This window comes from Eptatretus burgeri, chromosome 14, assembly GCF_056783735.1.
Source record: "Eptatretus burgeri isolate ZD-2024b chromosome 14, Ebu_testis_v1, whole genome shotgun sequence".
Lineage (NCBI taxonomy): Eukaryota > Metazoa > Chordata > Myxini > Myxiniformes > Myxinidae > Eptatretus > Eptatretus burgeri.
In genome coordinates, this window is record NC_140974.1 from 39385852 (window position 1) to 39406084 (window position 20233).

Consider the following 20233-nt stretch of genomic DNA (forward strand, 5'->3'; position numbering starts at 1 on the left):
GAAATGAAAGGACACCTCACCTGATGATGAAAGGAAATTAAAGTCCGATGAAATGAAAGGTCCAATGAAAGGACACCTCACCGGGTGTCCGATGAAAGGTCATGGCTCACTACTGGAATACGTATTGAGCTAAGCGTGGTAGTGTCTCAAATAAATGATAGGGGGGTTAAACCCAAGCATATCAAAAGACCCATCATTTTGCACATGGTGATGCATGTTTGGAATGACCTTGCACCTCTCAACATCAATTCTTACACAGTTTTTAGAAGAGCAGACGATTGTCAATTGCTGTGTCGAACTATCCATGAGGTCTGCCACTATAAGATGAATCATGTGATCAAAACGATAACAAGGGCAATCCGTTTTATTGTACGATGAAGTGTGAAGCCAGTAGATTGGGTGGTCAGAGAGTTCATGGCAACACTCGTGTTTGTGAACTTTTCATGGCCTATATGACCATTGCTGATGTGGTCCAGTACTACCCTCAAGGTGCACTGTGGTTCATATTCAGTCTTGCTTTTCCTCGGTTGAAATAACCAATGATAGCAACTTTCGTAACACCACAAAGTGCAGCATCACATCTAGTGTTACACTTGTGAGAAGGAATGTATCATCACGACGTGTTGTGTCAGGGAACCCTATCTTACAACTGCTGTGGCAACCCCACAATGATACGGTAATAGTGACTTTCACATTGGCAATCAGATCGTTGTTGTCAGTAATTACCGAACAGCTATATTGAGAATTTCAGTTGGATTTGATGATCCCTTTTCAAACATTTACTTTCAGTTAAAGCAGTAAAACGCTTGTACAATTCTCACCCTGGGTGCAAATGGATTTCCATCATGTTCAATCATAACTGTATAACTGAGGCAACGGTTGAGAACTTCATCCACAATCGGTCTGTCCCACACGAACTTCCAGTAGAGATTGTCAGAAATGCTGAGCCTCAGATTAGATACTTGTGGGAGTTGTTCTGTGGGCAGAAAGAATGCAATAATGAATTGATTAATGGGTGTCTGTGTGTTCAACTTCAAGGCCAATCCCTAAAGTCCAGCGAGGTAGAAAATTAAAAATGCATGCGGAGTTGTAATCGAAAAAAACAACAACAACGGTGAAGGTCATCGTGCCAAAAGACCATCTTATGGGTATGTAAAGACCATCTGCCAATTTCGCAATAATGGAGATGTTCCTTGTGATTAAATGTTCAACAAAATCCTGTTTGCATTCAATAGGAGCACAAAGTGGCAAGACTTCATTGCACACATATATTTATTTATTTATTCATATGCAGACTGGCTGCTTGGCTACATCATTTTCTGTGAGCATGGCTGTGCCACTGATGCAATGCCCCAATTACCAGAAAACTGAACTCATTTTGCCAACCTCAGAAAGATTACACGCTGAGTCAATCCACCTGGTATTAATTTAACAACACAACAGGGGGTTTGAACTCAAGACGCCAAGATCTTAAGCCAGCCACCTTAACCATGAAGCCAACACCAGGCCGATTGCAAGCAGTGGAGTCTCAGAAAGATTGGATATTGAAAAAAAAATTGAAAGATCAGCAAAGCCCACAGCTGCAATCCCTATCCATACCCCCCTATCTGATGTTAGCCGAAGCCAAGTGCTGCCGATGAAAGAAGATGAACAAGAGTGACAATTGCTTTGCAATACATGTCCCCTACCGATGTGATCTTTTTTAAGTCCAAAAGGGCATAATTCTGTGGAAAATTGACAAAACACCGTGAAACTCGAACTTGTTCTGTAACTTATCATAATAAAGCCATGTACCAAGTTTCAGTTGAATATGTTAAAGGGTATGGGGAAAAAAAAAGTCTGAAAAACCACAGGTGAGACAGACATATGGAGAGCAAACCTATCGTCCCCTCCGAGTGAAACTGGTATGGTACGAATAAGAGGCAAAGCCCCAGTGTGGTGGACTGAACATCTGCAGCATGCAGGAGAGCAGATGGCCAAAATAGTCACGACTGCAATGTCTGACAAGATAGTGGTAGCATACTTATCTTTGAGCTGTTTAGCCTGGGTTTGATTCCTGCCACAACTATAAACGATTGGATTAGTGGTTCACCTTCGGAGTGTTGCATCACAAAGTGTGCTGTCCCTTGGATGGATGTTAAGAAGGGCATCCCATCTGATAGAATGTCGCTGCTGAATGGTAAACATCCCATGGTATCTTGTGAGCACTCCCATCCTGAAAAACTTAAAAATTCCTGCCATTTTCAGTCAAATTTCAGGTCTGAATTGGCCAGCCGATTGGTGAAAGATGGCCAAAACCTTTCCGCGTTGACCGCACAAGGTGGGAAGAATTGGGGCCATTGAAGTGGTCGTGGAGAGTCGAATCCTGACAAAAAGGCAGATCGTGAATGTTTGCATTGGACAAGACTTGATGCAAACACTGCCATCCATTAAACTAATAAAGGTGTACTATCACAGATGTGGGCTGGAAGAATGGCCAACAGGTACGCACACTTGCTTTTAAGCTGTGTAGCCTGAATTGGAATCCCGACCCAGCTATAAACTGCCATACAGGTGTTTCACAGGCAGAGTGATTCATCAAGGTGTGTGCCGTCCCTCGGATAGACGTTAAACTAGGCGTCCCGTCTGTTGGCATTAGTTGGTGGATGTTAAAGATCCCATGGTGTCCTTCACGTAGAGTAGGCGAGCTATCGCAGTCATCTTGAGCAAATTACAAATTCATTCCCTGACTATTGGTGGGAAGGCGATGGGAAAACAACCAGCATAACCCTTGACAAGAAACTGTAACAATACATTGACAAGAAAGTATGGTACATCAATATCAGAATGAGATCATTGGTACCATGTAAATAAAAACATATACTCTTACAAGCCTGTAGGCGACATGTGTGGTCGCTATATAATTGCATATTAATCATACAGTTTTTGATGGATCGGGCTGAAATTTTTTGACAAAGAGGTTGATTATAGTGCGCATAAAAACGCTGAAGCCGATTTTTGATTTTCGAAAAATATATATATATATATAAATATTTTTCGGATTTTTTCAAAAAAATTCAGTCTCGTTGCTAGGCAACGGTGGCGTCCATAGCAACGGTGCTCAAAAGCATACAACTAGATCCTGGTATGAACCTACCAGTCAAGTTTCATAAAAATCCATTGACTCCTCTGGCCTCCAGAGCTGTCCATTACATACAAACAAACAGACGGAAAACCTGAGAATAACGGTAGTACTGCGACCACCCAACAAACGGAGTGAGAAAAGAGTGAAAAATAAGATTCCACATTTATGATTGTCATACTCCAAGTCTTCGTTTTCAAGAAATAAAACTGCATCAAACTCAGATTCTTCTTGAACCAACAGTCTTCTTCACTGCTCAGCTGTTCTTTGAACTTTACTTTCATCAGCACTATGTTTACAGGACATAAACTTTGGATGTTTATGGACATAACAAACAACGCACATTCCAGAACCTATCATTGCAGTACCTTGCTTCCCTTATTCATTTTAGGGAATAAAGTTAAAAGCTGCTTGAACAAACTTTTGAGCACACCTGTGATCACTCTGACAGACCACAGCAATACCACAGCAGATGTCTGTGGTGTTCCCACTTCCCTCAAACAGAACCCAGATGGAAGCTGTAGATATGACTGATTAAAATCAGAATTGTGTAGTTCACTGAAACATGAGAGCATTACACATGACACGAATCAATACGAGAAAAAATAGAGAAGGAAGAGTTGGAAGATTTAAATGTTCAACATGTATTATCAGCAAAACAACATATCATATTTAGTGTGTTTGCTGAACTGGCAAGATAGCCCGACAGGTGGGCGTACTCACCTGTGAGATGTCCAGTCTGGGTTTGAATCCCAGCCCAGCTATAAACTTCCATCCTGCAGTGTCTTGCAAGAAAGGTTAGGCATCAACGTGTGTGCCGTCCCTCGGATGGACGTTAATTGGGTGTCCCATTGGCCGGTACTAGTTGGTGCTTGTTAAAGATTCCACGGTGTCCTTGGCAACGAGTAAGAAAATTATCACTGGCATGCAGAACAAATTACAGGGGGCACTGCATCAGCGGTAACGAGCCAAGGTGGGTAAAGTATGAAAGAGCCGTGCTCTTAGTAACCATGCAAACCTGTAGCTCGGTTCTGCACACGAAAGAATATACTGAGTTGCCCAATCATTCAGGAACGACATCATGCTCTCAGTTCTCTGCAAAGAAAAAGTTGAATTTGTGGACATGACTTGTGGAAGAGTCATTGTGCCTTCAAGCAGGATTAAACTGGTTCATTCAGATTCTTTCAACATGTCCACTGATCTGCATGAACGTGTCCACTGATCCGCTCCTATGTGAACGGTGAAATCTGCAGTTGCTAGTTTCCACCTCACTAAAGCCGATTAGTTATCCAAACCGACTTTGTCCAGTTTTGTGCGTGTCACTCGTCAATTCGTTGTTGCTTCGTCCCATTGCAATATTTCATGTTAATTCATTTGTTGTTCTGTGCTATTGCTTTCTTATTGTCAAGGCCTTAACTGTCTTTTACAACGCCTTACTCAGATACAATGTTTGCTTTTGCAAATCAGTCGCAGGTGCATTTCCGGCAACTACGGTTCTATTTCCTCAGCAATATTATATTTCCTATTTCATCTCCTTGGATAAAAAAATAGGAACAAACAAACAAACAAACAAACAAACAAAAAAAACTTTAATTTCACCCCATAACGATTCTCATTTCTATTGAATTTCCTTCTGCTGCTGGTTCTACGTTCACTCCCCTCTCCCCCCTCCTCTCCCCCACCCCTCCCCCCCACATGTTGCACATGTTCTGCTTCTTCAACAAGATATATAGCCAGATGTTGCCTTAACGGTTAGGGTGGTGGCTTGGGATCCTAGGGTCCTGAGGTTGAACTCCGTTGTCAAACGGTCATCCTTCTGAGGTCGGCAAAATGAGCACTAGTATACTGGTAATAGGGGCACTGCATCAGCAGCATAGCCACGCCCCTAACCAATGATACAACCAGCAGCCAAAAAGGCAGCACACGGTGGGAACAAGATATACATCTCCACTTCTTGTTCTTCTAAAAATAATTATTTTTCTGAGGTTTTTGTCTGCTCTCCGGCTCATGGAAAAACCTTCCCCCCTCACTCCCTGCTCACATAGCACAGCATTTCTCCATGCGTAATTTCCCAGTTTTTCCTTTTGGAGTTTCCTTCTCCATGCATGTGTTTTGTGTCCTGTTTTGACTGTTACTTCCTCATCCATTTAGTGTGTTAGCTCTTCCATGAGCCTTGACGATGTATACAAAAAAAAAAATCTCATTCGGGGTTTGAAAAGATCAGCTCAGCAAGCCTGTCCAGGTCAAAGGTCCAGAGGCTTTTGGCTTTGATGGCCACTTTGGCTATGGTGGCCATCAAAAATAGGCCTACAAGCAGTCTTCCTCCTCTGAATCAAATTCAGGCTTAATCTCTGCTCAACATCACTTCAATATGTTATGCATGAGGTGAAGCATTCCTTGATCCAAAAGAAGTGTGACAACCTTTCCTTTTCTTGCACCAACAGGTATTTTTGGTCTTTGGCCAAAATTATCTCCAACAACTTCTGTTGATCCACCTTTCTTTCGCTTTTCCATTCTGATGATACCATAACTTCTCTCTTACTGTCAAAGAAACTCTTTTCGGTTCACTTTTCTTTTCTAATTGCACATTGGATGACCCTAACATTCCAACATTCTCTGTTTCACCCCTTACCAATCACATGCCTCTCCCTACAATCCCTTTTCATAAAGTCAAAAAAGTACTTCCCTCTCTGGGCACAAGCAATGTGTACGGACTAGATGGCATTCCTCGAAGGAGTGTGCTTCAGAACTTGCACCTATACTTGCTCGTTTATTTCACTTCTGTTTAAAAAATCAAACCCTTTCCTCTTTCCTGGAATCATGCATTAATTAGTACAGCCTATTATAAAGAAGGGTGATCATTCAAACACTTCCAACTACCGTCCCATTGCTCTGACTTCTATATTTCCAAAGTCTTTGAACGTCTTCTCAATTCTCATTTCCTCAAGTATCTTGAATCTCACAGTTTTCTCTCTGACCATCAGTATGGCTTTCATAAGGCAAAATCTACCAGCGATATCCTTTCCTGTACTGTATTACAAATGTCTGGTCTTCTTCTCTGAGCGACTTTGGGGAATCCTTTGTTGTTGGCTTCAATATCTCGGAAGCTTTTGCCAGAGGTTGGCATCGGGTTCTGATCTGCAAGCTCCCCTCTTTTGGATTTCCTCCTTCACTCTGCTCTCTCATGTCTAGCTTTCTCTTGGGCCGCTCTGTGTCCATAATTGTTGATGGTTCAATGTCTCCCTCCTTCCCTACCAACAGCGGTGTACCTCGGGGTTCTGTCCTGTCTCCTAAACTCTTCCTTCTTTTTATCAATGATCTTTCTTCTACAAATAACCAAATACATTCGTATGCTAACGACTCAACATTACATTCATCTACGTTTTTCATGCGTGCTCCATCTTCTCTTGCTCGATCTATATCTACTTTTATGATGACTACCTCGATAAATTCGGATTTGGACAGGATATCTTAGTGAGACAAATGCAATCAAGTTAAGTTTAATGCTTCTAAACTCACTTCATTCATATGTCTCTGTGTCTAAAACTCTTCTCAATGTTCCCATCTCCTTTGAAGGCTCCACACTTTCACCACTCAATACAGTAAACATACTTGGTATTACCGTGACATTAAATCTACGGTATCTTGGAAACCTCACATTGGACATCTGGCAAAGTCTGCCTCGAAGAAACTGAGAATCCTGTTCAGATGTCGAGGATTCTTCTTGTCTGAACAGTCTCTCTGATTATACAAGAGATTGATTCGGCCTTGAATCGAATACTGCTCTCACATCTGGGGAGGTTCTAGCTCTGCATACTTATTTGACAGAGTCGAGTTAAAGGCAGTCTGACTTATCAACTCACAATCTGACCACAAAACTCAGCTTGCTTGAATTACACCATAATATTGGCTCTTTCCATTTTCTATAGATATTACTTCAGTTTATACTCCCAAGAACTGGCTCCTTGTATACCTTTGCCATTAGTGAGACCAAAAAATGCTCGGCAAGTCACTACTATCACGTGATCATTATGTGTCCATTGGCAACTCTTTTTCTGTTTGTTTCTGTTATGATGTTTGTTCCTTTTCCTTCACCGCTAATTTTTGGAATTCTTTGCCTTCTCATGTCTTTCCCAACAGGAATCACCTTCCCCTTTTAAAAAGGCAGGTTTTCGAGTTCCTCAAAAACTCTTAGATTATATTTCCTTTTCTTCACTTCTCAATTTCTTCAGTTCTTCTTTTTTGCTTAATTTAAGGCTTGCCCTCAATGAGGATGATTGTCCATGACTGGAGCCTTTAACATTAAAAATAAATAAATAAATAAATAAAACAACTAAACCATTATCGTAATCGTGACTTGATTTATGCTAGAGAGGTCATTTTTATTCCATGAGGTGCTTCAAGAGAGCAGAACTCATTAACCAAACCTGCTAAACTCAGCATTGCCCAAACCACATTTGAAAGTTGGCCTCCAAAGCCAGCAGCCAACTGGGTATCCTCATTTGTACAAAGTTCTTCCTTGGCACACATGAACTCTAATCCACCTATGAGGCTTTCATCTGCAGCTTGATGGAGTACTGCTCTCCCTTCTGGGCTGGCACCCCTGCCTCACGTCTTGCTCAGCTTGCCGCCATGGAAACCAAGGCCTTCAAGATCATTGGCATCTCGTGCGATGAAGCTAAGTCTCTGGGCTTATCACTTCACCATCGCAGACAGGTGGATGGTCTCTCTGTCTTCTGTCACCTCCTTTTCTGGTCTTGTACCCTCTGCTCTTCCCGTGCTTTTGTCCACCCTCCCCCACCCCCCACAGGTTTCTGTCGGGCTCACGTCATCCACCACCAACCCCACCTCATTCTGAGGAAACGACCTAAATCCAGAACTACTGCTCACCTCCACTCATTTGTTCTTCTGTTTTTTCCCCACTTGTGGAACCAACTCCCAAAATCCTCTTCAATGTCAATCTTCCCTTGAGGACTTCAAAACAGCTGTTCACCACCATCTCAGATGATCCCCAATCCAAAACCATGCAATTTTCTACCCTCATTAATATACCCCAATCCCTCCTTTCAAATTTCTAGTTTTCCCTCCTTGGAGTTTCCTTCTGTATCCATCTTATTTATCCACCCCATGCATCCTCTCCTGCTCCTCATTACTCCCCACACCCATTGTTTGTCGAAGTCTCCATATATCTTGGCCTTCAACCCTGTTGTTGGCGTTTCTCCCTTCTCAATACAGCTACTTTGTGTGCATCTCTACTGTTCCTTTTGTGTCGTTTTTGTCTGTTACCTCCTGCTCCATTCAGTGGACTTGCTCTTCCACGAGCCTTGACTTTGTATTAAAAAATTGCTGTGAACAGTTGTCATCGACATGTAGGCCTTCTGTGTTCACATTAAGTCACATGACTTTGTGACCAAAAATGATATGAGAGTTTGCTTTATGTTAAGTTGCTCTCAATCTTACTGTGTTACTCACTACCTTAATCTCCTTTGTTTATCACTTCCCTGTATGTGGAACTGCCTCACAGAGGCTGTGCTCTCCCCCCTTTCTCTCCAGGGCTTCAAGCAGTTGGTGCACTGCCCTCTCATGTCATTCCCCATCCTTACCCACAAATCTTTATTACCCCCAATGACCCTTCCTAACCCAACCATTTTACTTGCAGGTTATCCAACAATTACCCCCACTGCCCTCTTGTCAGTGAATACTCTCTGTCACCTCCTCTTCCATGATCCTCAATGTTCAAGACAAAAATGATGGTATTGTAAGCCTGGTGTTGGCTTAGTGGTTAGGGTGGCGGCTTGGGATCCTAGCATCCTGAATTTAACAAATACACCAGGAGGTTGACTCAGCCTGTCATCCTTTCGAGGTCGGCAAAATGAGCACCAGTGTACTGGTAAGGGGGACACTGCATCAGAGAGAAAGAGAAAGAGAAAGAGAAAGAGAAAGAGAAAGAGAAAGAGAAAGAGAAAGAGAAAGAGAAAGAGAAAGAGAAAGAGAAAGAGAAAGAGAAAGAGAAAGAGAAAGAGAAAGAGAAAGAGAAAGAGAAAGAGAAAGAGAAAGAGAAAGAGAAAGAGAAAGAGAAAGAGAAAGAGAAAGAGAAAGAGAAAGAGAAAGAGAAAGAGAAGAGAAAGAGAAAGAGAAAGAGAAAGAGAAAGAGAAAGAGAAAGAGAAAGAGAAAGAGAAAGAGAAAGAGAAAGAGAAAGAGAAAGAGAAAGAGAAAGAGAAAGAGAAAGAGAAAGAGAAAGAGAAAGAGAAAGAGAAAGAGAAAGAGAAAGAGAAAGAGAAAGAGAAAGAGAAAGAGAAAGAGAAAGAGAAAGAGAAAGAGAAAGAGAAAGAGAAAGAGAAGAGAAAGAGAAAGAGAAAGAGAAAGAGAAAGAGAAGAGAAAGAGAAAGAGAAAGAGAAAGAGAGAGAGAGAGAGAGAGAGAGAGAGAGAGAGAGAGAGAGAGAGAGAGAGAGAGAGAGAGAGAGAGAGAGAGAGAGAGAGAGAGAGAGAGAGAGAGAGAGAGAGAGAGAGAGAGAGAGAGAGAGAGAGAGAGAGAGAGAGAGAGAGAGAGAGAGAGAGAGAGAGAGAGAGAGAGAGAGAGAGAGAGAGAGAGAGAGAGAGAGAGAGAGAGAGAGAGAGAGAGAGAGAGAGAGAGAGAGAGAGAGAGAGAGAGAGAGAGAGAGAGAGAGAGAGAGAGAGAGAGAGAGAGAGAGAGAGAGAGTATTGTGGCATGCTTTCTTCTCTGTGGCAAGTTCCAGAAACTGAACAAACTTGCTTGCAGACTTAGAGCATGTATCCTATTATGAAATGATCTATTTAATCTGCATGTCATGCTTCGATATGTCACATCAGCCTACGCTGGCACTGAGCGTGCGGTGCCGGATATATAGCTTTGCTCGTCACTCCGATGTTGGCGTCATCACACAATTCTGCATCCAGTGTGTCCAGAAACAGGCATGTGCAAGTTGGACTGAAATGGTATGTGCCGATGTTGTGACGTAACCAGGATGACTTCGAATAAAATAATAAATTTAAGCCGTTCCTTCCCAAGACCCAAGGGCATCAGCAAGGGGTGTAAAAGACAAAGCCTCAAATCGCATTTTGGATAACGACTTTCAAATCGACTTGAGCACCAGGAGGCTGATGACCAGAGAGTATAGGGGACTGGGAGCTTTAGATTTGGGTTTTTAAACCCAAGACTCATTCGAGTCATTGGATATTCAACCGTTCACATTAAATAAATCTCCCACGAAAGAGGGACGAAGGTAAATAAGAGAGGAACGAGAGGATTCCTTAGAGTCAAGGTGATGCCATCATCAGTTTGATGTGTGAGAATTAAAAACGATCTGACTTGAGACACTGAGTCTGGTTAATAGAATGAGTTCCCATAGACGTATTGAGGAACTTCAATGCAGGAGGAAGCCATTAGGCCAGGGTTCGAACCGCCAGCCTGCCAGACTCAGAACGGATGCTTTGTCCATGACATCACAATTCTGGTAAATAATAATGGGTTCCCCTGCAAGGAATTTAAATGCAGGACGAGGCCCTTCAGCCCAACAAGCTTGTGCAATAGTAGTCAAACTATGGTTGTTCAATCCTCAAAATTTGTGGCTCAGTCCTCAAGAGTTAGAATTCAACTTGAAACTCAATCCCAAGCTTGGCTTTGAGACTGCGATTTTGCAACCAGTGCTTGAAAAAGACACCATTTAAAGTAAAGTAGAGGGGAATTTACAAACTAGTTCAATAAGCGACAATGTGACCATCGTTAGACCGATTTGAGAAGTATCGTACTTGATTACAGAGGCCAACTAAGTTTATTAACCATATCATCTTGGGAATACTTTAATGTAGCTTGAACTTTGAACTGTTCGAGTGTGGAACTAGTCTTGCTGGTGAAGGCGAGTGTCGCTCTGCGTTGACAGAAAGGTTGAACAATGGATGAAATCAACAGGATGTTAGTGGAGACATGCTAACCCTTGTGGGAAGCAGAGAGGATGGTAAACCCCTTTTTTGTATACTTATACATTGTACAATCTTTAGGCTGGTGGAGGATCTCCGAGAATATAAAATGGATCGGGACGTACATGCCTGGTGTTGGCTTAATGGTTAGAGTGGTGGGTTTGGGATCCTCAGGTGCTGAGTTAAAATCCCCCTTGGATGTTGAATTAATACCAGGTGGGGTTGACTCAGCCTGTCATCCTTCGAAGGTCGGCAAGATGAGTGCCAGCTTGCTGGTTTCCTGCGTCGAAGTAGCAACCTGTTCAGGACTGTGCCGAATAGCCAAGGAGATGGCTTAAGCAGCACCAATGCTCTGCACAGAGTATGGACCCAATGGATGGATGGAGGATGTACCAAAATAAAAGGAATGGCAGAAAGAGAGGGGGAACACCAACAGCAGGGATGAGGGACAAAATAGAGAGATGTGGTGAATAGCTTTCTTGAAGCCCTGGAGTGAAGAATGAGATTGAAGAGTTGGTTCAACAGGTGGGAAAAAGAGGAACAAATGATTAGTAATACTGTATCTGGTAGTTTCATGAGAAGGGGGTTGCTGGCGGACTGCATGTGCCCTGCACAAACCTGGGGGTGGGGGGTAGGGGGTGAAAGGGTGCAATGACAAAGCATGGAAAGAGCAAAGGGTGCAATTTCAGGAAGGAGGCAGCAGAACACAGAGATACCACTGACCTGTCTGCAATGGGAAAGTGATAGGCCCATAGACTCAACTTTGTCATGGAAGAGTCCAATTATATTGAAGGCCTTGGTTTCCACAGCATCAAGTTGAGCAAAGTGTGAGACAGGGGCACCAGCCCACATGAGAGAGCAGTACTCCATTAAGCTACGGATGAAGGCCGTGTGCGTGGATAGGAGTTCATGTGTGCCAAGGCAGGGCTTTTCAAGATGGAAGACGTGCAGTTGGCGAATGGCTTTGGAGATCAACTTAGAAAGACCATGGTTGGTGGTGAGGCACAAAAGTTGGAGTGACTGTAGTTCCTCAAGAGGAATGTTAAGAAACTAGATGGGAGGGTTTGCCAGACAGTCCTATCAGCGAGATATAGTGAGAGTGTGAGATTTGTCAGGATTGAAAGATACATTCCAAATGCTTGACCAGCTTGTGATTTTATCAACGTCTGAACAGAGGGAAGAGGCTGCAGCCTGCCTGCCTGAAGGATGAGGGATGTCACTCCAGGGGGTGGAATCAACAGCAAGCAGATAAAGGGGATTTCCCAGAGAGTCAGAGAGATCATTAATGAAGATCAGGATTAGGAATAAGCCAAGAACACTACCTTGAGGCACTCCAGCCTTGAAATGGAAAGGAGATTAAAGGATCCTGTTAAAATCTACATGCTGATTATGGGAGTGGAGGAAGTCAACGTGCAAAAATTATGAAAATGTTCCAAAAAGAGAACCAAAATTAGTACAGCTGATAATCTCTCGTATCATAAGAATTGTGCAAATTATGACTAAAGCATGAAATTTGTACCAGTGTTAGTACATGCCATAAGCTTCATTTTTCAGATCGGGAGGCAAGTCAGATTTGACCTCTGAGGGCCGTGAGAGGTCAATGACCTCAAAGCATCAGAATATTGATATTTGGCGTCATTAGTAAATGGTAAACATGTTTATGAAGTACAAACCATGCATTTGTGTTCCAATAGAAGTGTCTACATATTCCACACAGTGTTGGTAGTTATTTACAGATGTGTAGCTTTGATCTACTGGTCCTTGACACGAGAGACATCATGGACACCCCAGTGGCAGAAACTGTGAGGAAGATTGAGTCCCTTGGTGAGGAGCAGTACACAAAGTTTGTTGAAGAAAGACTGGAACTATGCACGAAGCCAGTTACAGAAACACTGCCCATGAACAAGTTGCCACTCTTCAGTCGGCCACAGACCAAGACGCAGTCAAAGCAGCAGATCCAACTCGCCGCAGTGAAGAGTGACTGCAGTCTCTTCTCGAGGCTGCATATTGCCTGCCAATCACGTGATGGGGATCTGGACTCGTTCTTCTGCCACAAGAACCAGGCAGCCCCACCAGCATTATCAACAGGAGGAAAACTGTGCCTTGGAGTCAAAGCAGATGTACTACACTGCCTGAAATCAGACCAACCCGAAACCACAAGCGCACCTGGGGTTGTTGCCACAATCCTTGACAGAGCAGCTATTGTTCAAATGCTCAATCCTGAAATGGCAAAGACCTTTGAAGAATATGTGAACACAGTCTTTGCACCTTACAACTCCACTCAACTCGAAAAGGTCAACAGACTCAACCTCATCTGGGATGTATATCGACCTGACAGCCTGAAAGGCACGACCATACAGAAGAGGGGCAAGGGCCTCAGGAAGAGAGTGGCTCCCTCTACCGTCATGCCTAAGAACTGGAAGGACTTCCTTCGTGTGGATCAAAACAAGACTGAGCTCTTTGGTTTCCTGTCACGAGAGGCCATTCGTCTTCCAATAGCAGATGGCAAGGAAATGTATGCAACATGTGGAACTGAGGTCCTGTGCTCTCCTGCCGAGTCCGACTTGACCAGCCTCACCCCATGTTCACACTAGGAGGCGGACACTCGCCTGCTTCTACATGTGGCAGATGCTGTGCAGAAGGGGATCAGGGAGGTGGCCATACGCACTGTGGATACTGCTGTTGTGGTACTTGCTGTGGCTTCATTCAACAACATCAATCCTGACGAGCTGTGGATAGCTCTTGGTACTGGATCCAGCTTCCGGTATATAGCTGTTCACCAACTGGCTGCCACCATGAACCCAAGACAATGTGCTACTCTCCCCCATCTTCCATACCCTCACAGGGTGTGACACTGTGTCTTCTTTCGCTGGCAGAGGGAAGAAGACTGCCTGGGAGATTTGGAAAGTGTTCCCACAGGTGACTGATGCCTTTGAAGAACTCTTACGCATACCAAGTGATGTCAGTGAGGAATCAATGTCACTGCTGGAGCGCTTCGTTGTGCTGATGTATGACCGCACCAGTGACACCAAGGAAGTGAACGATGCTAGGAAACAGCTCTTCGCACACAAGTCTAGGGCTCTAGAAAACATACCCCCAACGCAGGCAGCACTCCAGCAGCACATCAAGCGTGCATCTCTCCAGGGCAACTGCTGGAACCAAACTCTGGTCATGAATCCAGTTACCAATCCTATCTGACTGGGGCTGGACAAAGGAGGCCTCTGGGTGGCAGCCTCTTTGGGCGACACTGCCAGAGGCATCAAAATCTTGCCAAGAGCTCATCCACTGCGGCTGCGAGAAGGGATGTTCCGGCCGCTGCAAGTGCACTAAGGCTGCACTCAAGTGCACTGCATTATGTGCATGTTCAGGAGACTGTTAGGTGCAATCAGACACATATATATATATATATATATATATATATATATATATATATATATATATATATATATATTATATGCGTCTATATGGATAATGTGTGTGCATTACATGTACTGGTATGTACACAGGTAACTGACCTCACTGTACTTTAAGCTTATAGACTATGTTCAGTGCACATTGAAAATTAAGGTTGCACAGATGATCTTACAACACGATTTCATGCAAGCTGTTCTGGACACCACAATAACCTAAATGTGTATTTCAATAAATTTTGTTTCTGAGGTCACTGACCTCATTTGAAGGACTTGTTCAGTCATGGTTGCATCCTGTGATTATGAATAAAGGCTCTCCAAAAGATAAAGGGACCAACACATGGCAACATACCTTTTTAATGATTCCCAAAACAGACAAACTGCACCAGAATCGTGAAAAAATGACAATTTCAATGTAATTGAGGTCATTGACCTCTCACTATCCTCAGAGGTCAAATCTGACTTACCTCCCGATCTGAAAATGAAGCTTATGGTATGTACTAACACTGGTAAAAAATTTCATGCTTTAGTCATAATTTGCACAATTGTTATGATTATCTGCTGCACTAAATTAGGACATTAACAATAAAACTTAAATTCTAAGAGAGTTGAGAGCTAATAATTAAAAGTATAAAAAGCATAGCAGAAAATATGCAAGCAACATACAAGATTTAAATTAGATTATAACTAAAGTGATTTCAACACAAAGGAAATTTTAAATAGTTGAGATATTAATGTTCAACAAATGGACAAGGAATGGAATGGGGGACTGTTTGTATCATTGTGTTTGAATTTGCAGCATACGAATTATCTTCGCCAGAGGAGAGGGTATTGCATTTGGGTCTCTCTGTCTGTGTCTGTATGTCTGTCTGTCTATCACACGATTTTTGGCCACAGTTTTCAATCAGTCGTTCTGAATTTTTTGTGTGTGTGTAGGTGATAAGCCAAGGCAGTAACGCTTAACTTTTGTGAAGATCTGAATTCGAGAATTTTTTTTAATGATTCTTCACCATTGAGATGGAGCCAAAAACGATATATAACACAATATCTCAAAAGGTTGTGGACAGATTCCAAAGAAACTTGGTGGACAGGTTGGGAGTGCGACTCGGAAGAATCAATTCAATTTTGGTGAAGATCCGAATCCACATCCGGAGACGATAATTATTTAATTTTTAACTGATTCTTCACCATTGAAAGATGGGGCTAAAAACGATATTGCATGTTATCTTAAAAAGCTGTGGACGGATTTAGATAAAACTTGGTGGACAGGTTGGGTGTGCGACAAGAATTAATTGATTCAGTTTTGGTGAAGATCTGAATCCGCATCCGGCGAGGATAATTATTTAATTTTTAACTGATTCTTCACCAATGAGAGATGGGGCCAAAAACTATGTAAAGAACGATTTCTCAAAAAGTTGTGGACGAGTTATGACAAAACTAGGTGGACGAGGTGGTTAGGTGACAAGAACAAGCCGATTAGGTTTTGCTTAAGGTCTGGATTCAGATCCGACCAATCAGTGGGATACAAAATGTAAACTATTCAGCCTGGTGGAGGTATCTGCTCCACTGAGTGCAGTTCTGTTTCACCAAGTGTCACTCGAAGAGTTATTTTAAATTTGTTTGTTTGTCTACACAGAATGTGTGTAGAGTTTTTCTCTGCAACTGCTTGTTGGAATAATACTAAATTTTCACCAGAGGAGCGCTACTCATACAGAATGTTTTCATGGTAATTATGATGCCGTAGGTCATGTGGTGTTGTGTGGCAGCCATGTTGGAAAAAGGAAACACTTTGGACCTCTGTATCTGTGACCTGATGTTGTCCAATCCAATTGAGGTTTGCCAGAAAACTTCTCCACCTTCTGAGGTACAAAATACACTGAGTCAAGGAGTTGGGTGTGATAAGGTAGAGTGTGTACAAAAAAGAGGGGGGGAGAGAGAGAAGAGAAGAGAAGAGAAGAGAAGAGAAGAGAAGAGAAGAGAAGAGAAGAGAAGAGAAGAGAAGAGAAGAGAAGAGAGAGACATTGGGGACAAGATTTGGAAGCAAACACAGAATTGAGGCATGCAGCCTTCTCACGAGTGGAGTCGACTGTGGTGCCATTTGAAGTGAAGGAAGTGATGGTAGGGGAGCATACACCAAAGACAAGTTTGAAAGTTCAATCTTGAGGTTGATCAGATGTTGTTTTCTGGGTCTCTTGAGAGTGGATACCTACTTGTTCCAGGCTTTGTGGAAAGATCTGGGATTGCCTTTAGTCTGATTTGCCTTCCAGAAAGGGAAGGCAAGTTGTTTCAAGGCAACTTGAAACTTTGGAGAAAACTTGAAACCATCCCATCTACTTCTTAAACAAACCACTTGAAGAGGTTAAGTCACTCAAACATTTGGGCCTCACCATCAGCCATAATCTTTATTGGACAGACCATATTCCCACAATGGTCGCCAAAGCCTGCCATTGACCTGACATCCTTCGTCATGCAAGGTCTTTCCTTGGCCAATCATAGCTTTTGACAACCAACAAGGCCTTCATTTGCAGCTTGATGGAGTACCGCTCTTCACTTTGTCCTGGTGTCCTGCCAAACATTTTGCTCTTCTTGATGCTGTGGAAAGCAAGGCCCGAAAAACCACTGGCATCTCCCATGATGAAGCCGAGTGTCTAGGTCTGTTCCTTTCGCATCGCAGGGAGATTAGTGTCCTCTTTGCAGTCTACTGCCTCTATCTTGGTCTTTCACCCTGTGCCCTTCTTTTTTTTTTTTTTTTTTTGTATACCTTGGTCGAGGCTCGTATGAGAGCTAACACACAACTCACAGCAAGGAGGCATGAGACAAGAGGGGCGGGAGTGGAAGGGACAAAACATTGGGGAACAGACACACTCTTGGCTTTGTCTCCCTAGTGTTTCAGCAGGGTGCACATCATCCGCCAGTCATCCTCTTCTTGTTCAACTCCCAAAATCTAGGATCATGCCTCACCTCCACTCATTTGTTCCTCTTTTCTCTCGCCTGTGGGCCCAACTTTCCCAGTCTCTTCCTTCCATGGGCTCAAGACAGCTGTTCACCACTACCTCAGGTCATCTCCCATCCTTACTCATCTCTTCAACCCCAAATGACCCCATTCCAAAGCACTCCCTTTTCCAGGACATTGTGAATTTTCCCGCTCTCCTCACCTCTTTTTGTTTGGCAGTTGTCGGTTGGTTTGTTCCTTTTCTGTTTCATCTTCTGTTTCCCCTTCCTTTTTATCTTGCCAAAACGAAGTTTTTGCAAGATATGTTAGTCAGCTTATGTTTTGTTTTTTTTTTAGTCTGTAATCACGTATAAAAAATTCTGCAGAGCACAGTTATCATTGGAAATTTTTGTAACTTCGCATATCAGAGGCCTATAGAGGTCCCTTTCAGCGGACAAAATTTTGAAGGTCAAGGTCAAAGGTCAAGGTCACTTTGTCGCAAATCAGGGGAGTCGACGAAACCCTTATTTTTTGAGTAATTTTGATTGGATCGTCTTCAAACTTCATGGGAATATAGCTCATGGTCTGGCGCTCAGCTTATTAATTTTTGGTGGCGATTGGCCTTGACCTTCATATGTTTTTTTTAATTTATTCATTTTTTGTCTGTAATCACATATAAATCACTCTGCAGAGCACAGTTATCATTGGAAATTTTTGTAACTTTGCATATCAGAGGCCTATAGAGGTCCCTTTCAGCGCATAAAATTTTGAAGGTCAAGGTCAAACGTCAAGGTCACTTTGTCGCAAATCAGGGGAGTCGCCAAAACCCTTATTTTTGAGCAATTTTAATCTAATCGTCTCCAAACTTTATGGGAATCTAGTATATGGTCTGGCGCTCAGCTGATTAGTTTTTGGTGGCGATTGGCCTTGGCCTTCATGGTTAGCACCTGAGGTCAAACATATTTGACCCCAAGGTCAAATTTTCAAGTTTTAGGAACCATATCGTGTAGTACCTCAAATTGAACACCTCGATGAGTGCTTTCTAGATATGTCAAGCTTGAGACATTATGATGTCATTTGGTGACGTTATGAGGCAAACACATATTTTTCATGGTTACTCTGTAGAACGATTCTCATCGGAATCTCTCGTAGGCAGATATTCCTCAAGGAGTCGCTCCTGGTGGATAGCAGCTCTGTTCACCTCAGTGTGACCTTAAAGAAGTCACACGTGGTCACCATTTGGCAAGATACGGGTCACCCTGCGGGTGACATCGGTTTATTTTTTTTCTTTCATTCAGCTTGTGTGCAGCTTGTTCACCCCATGTATCTTTCCACCCTCTGCTTTATCTCGATCTCACTCTCACATCTACTCTGCTGTTGGTATTCCCCTATTTCCATTTTGTTCCCTTCCATGTAGTACAGGCAAAATGTCGGATGACCTCACACAAATTGCAACAAAAGCAAACTCAACAGATTTTGATTCCTGGATATGTCCTGAGTGACAGAAAAAAGTTCAAAGGGATCCTCCGGGGCAAAGTCCTGAAATCATGGAAATCCAATATGGCCGCCACCTGGCTTTCGGGAAAATGAGAAAATTGTAAAGATTGATATTTTAAGATGTAAATATATGTTTTTCTGCATTCTAATTGTTCCTAGTTATGGTCAGTATATTGATATACAAGAATAATTATAAAAAAGTGAAATGTATTGAGGGTGAAATAAAAAATTATAGCTTTTTTGTCCAAAAATGTCAATTTTTTTGTCCCGAAATTTTTTTTACTACATGATACTGATTTTGGCTCCTGGACAAAAAAGAAAGAAACGTTGAAGACGCAAGATGAAATCAAGTCTATGGCAATACAATATAATTATGTAAATCATTGAAACATGACAAAATTCACAATTCCACTTGGGGCAATCACATCTGCTTGACGAAGGTTTCGAAATGAAAATGAAAATTCGCATTAAACTCAGTAACTACATCCATTATAAACTTACTATACATGTTGAGAAAAATCAAGCGTATTAAAGTTAGAACTCGACAATGTCGTCATCATCCTCATCATTGTCACATTGAGTGTTTGTGCAGCCAGAGCCCCTGCAGTTTCCACAAGCTGGAGTGCACTCAATGTTGTGCATCTTGCATGTGCATCTCATGGTGCTACATTCAGCCTGGCAGTTTCACCGAATGACACGTAACATCTTTTCAGGAGCTGGAGCTATTGATGTCTGAAGTGACACAAAACCCTCGTCACACTTCTGCCAACCCCAGTCTGTCGGAAGAAGTTCATCTGCACATCCCTTCCATTCTTGGACTTGCAGATACACGCGCAGGCTGTGATACTTTGCTGCTTCTGATGTTGGTGGTAACGTCTGTGGTTGCACGTGAGAGGAGCTCGAAGCCACCTTGTCCTAGTACCGCTGATACCAGAGGGTGTCCAGGGTGTCAGTTGACTTTCCGTTGTAGATTATCACCAATGTTTTTTCTCCTGCATCTGCCACATCACATACGGAAGCTGGATATGTATCAAAAACCTTGGCCTGCTCACGGAATGTGTTGTTTGCTTTGAACTTTTTGAGGGAAACTCCCTTTCCGATCCCATGAAGACGAGATGTCGTGCCGCACCCAAGAACTGCATGTAGAAATAGTATGTGCTTGCATATGTCTGTACCAATCATTTTCTTTGTCACCTTGATGTTCCAGATGCGAGGCTTCTTCATGTTCTTCTTTGGCTCGGGACAAAAGAAGAGGTCATGGGATTCTAAGCTTGCATGGTAGCAGAGGAGGACGAGGAGGCCTGTGTCATCACCAACTAACACAGTGTTGGTG

General features: G+C 42.8%; 1 protein-coding gene across 1 annotated transcript in view; it reads right to left on the reverse strand.

The window, feature by feature from the left end:
- LOC147012999 (interleukin-13 receptor subunit alpha-1-like) overlaps positions 1–20233 on the reverse strand; it is a 96430-nt gene that overhangs the window by 36844 nt on the left and 39353 nt on the right. Inside the window, exon 4 of the mRNA XM_085854425.1 lies at positions 822–976. Within this exon, the coding sequence (XP_085710551.1) occupies positions 822–976 (155 nt within the window). The remainder of the gene's footprint in view (positions 1–821; positions 977–20233) is intronic.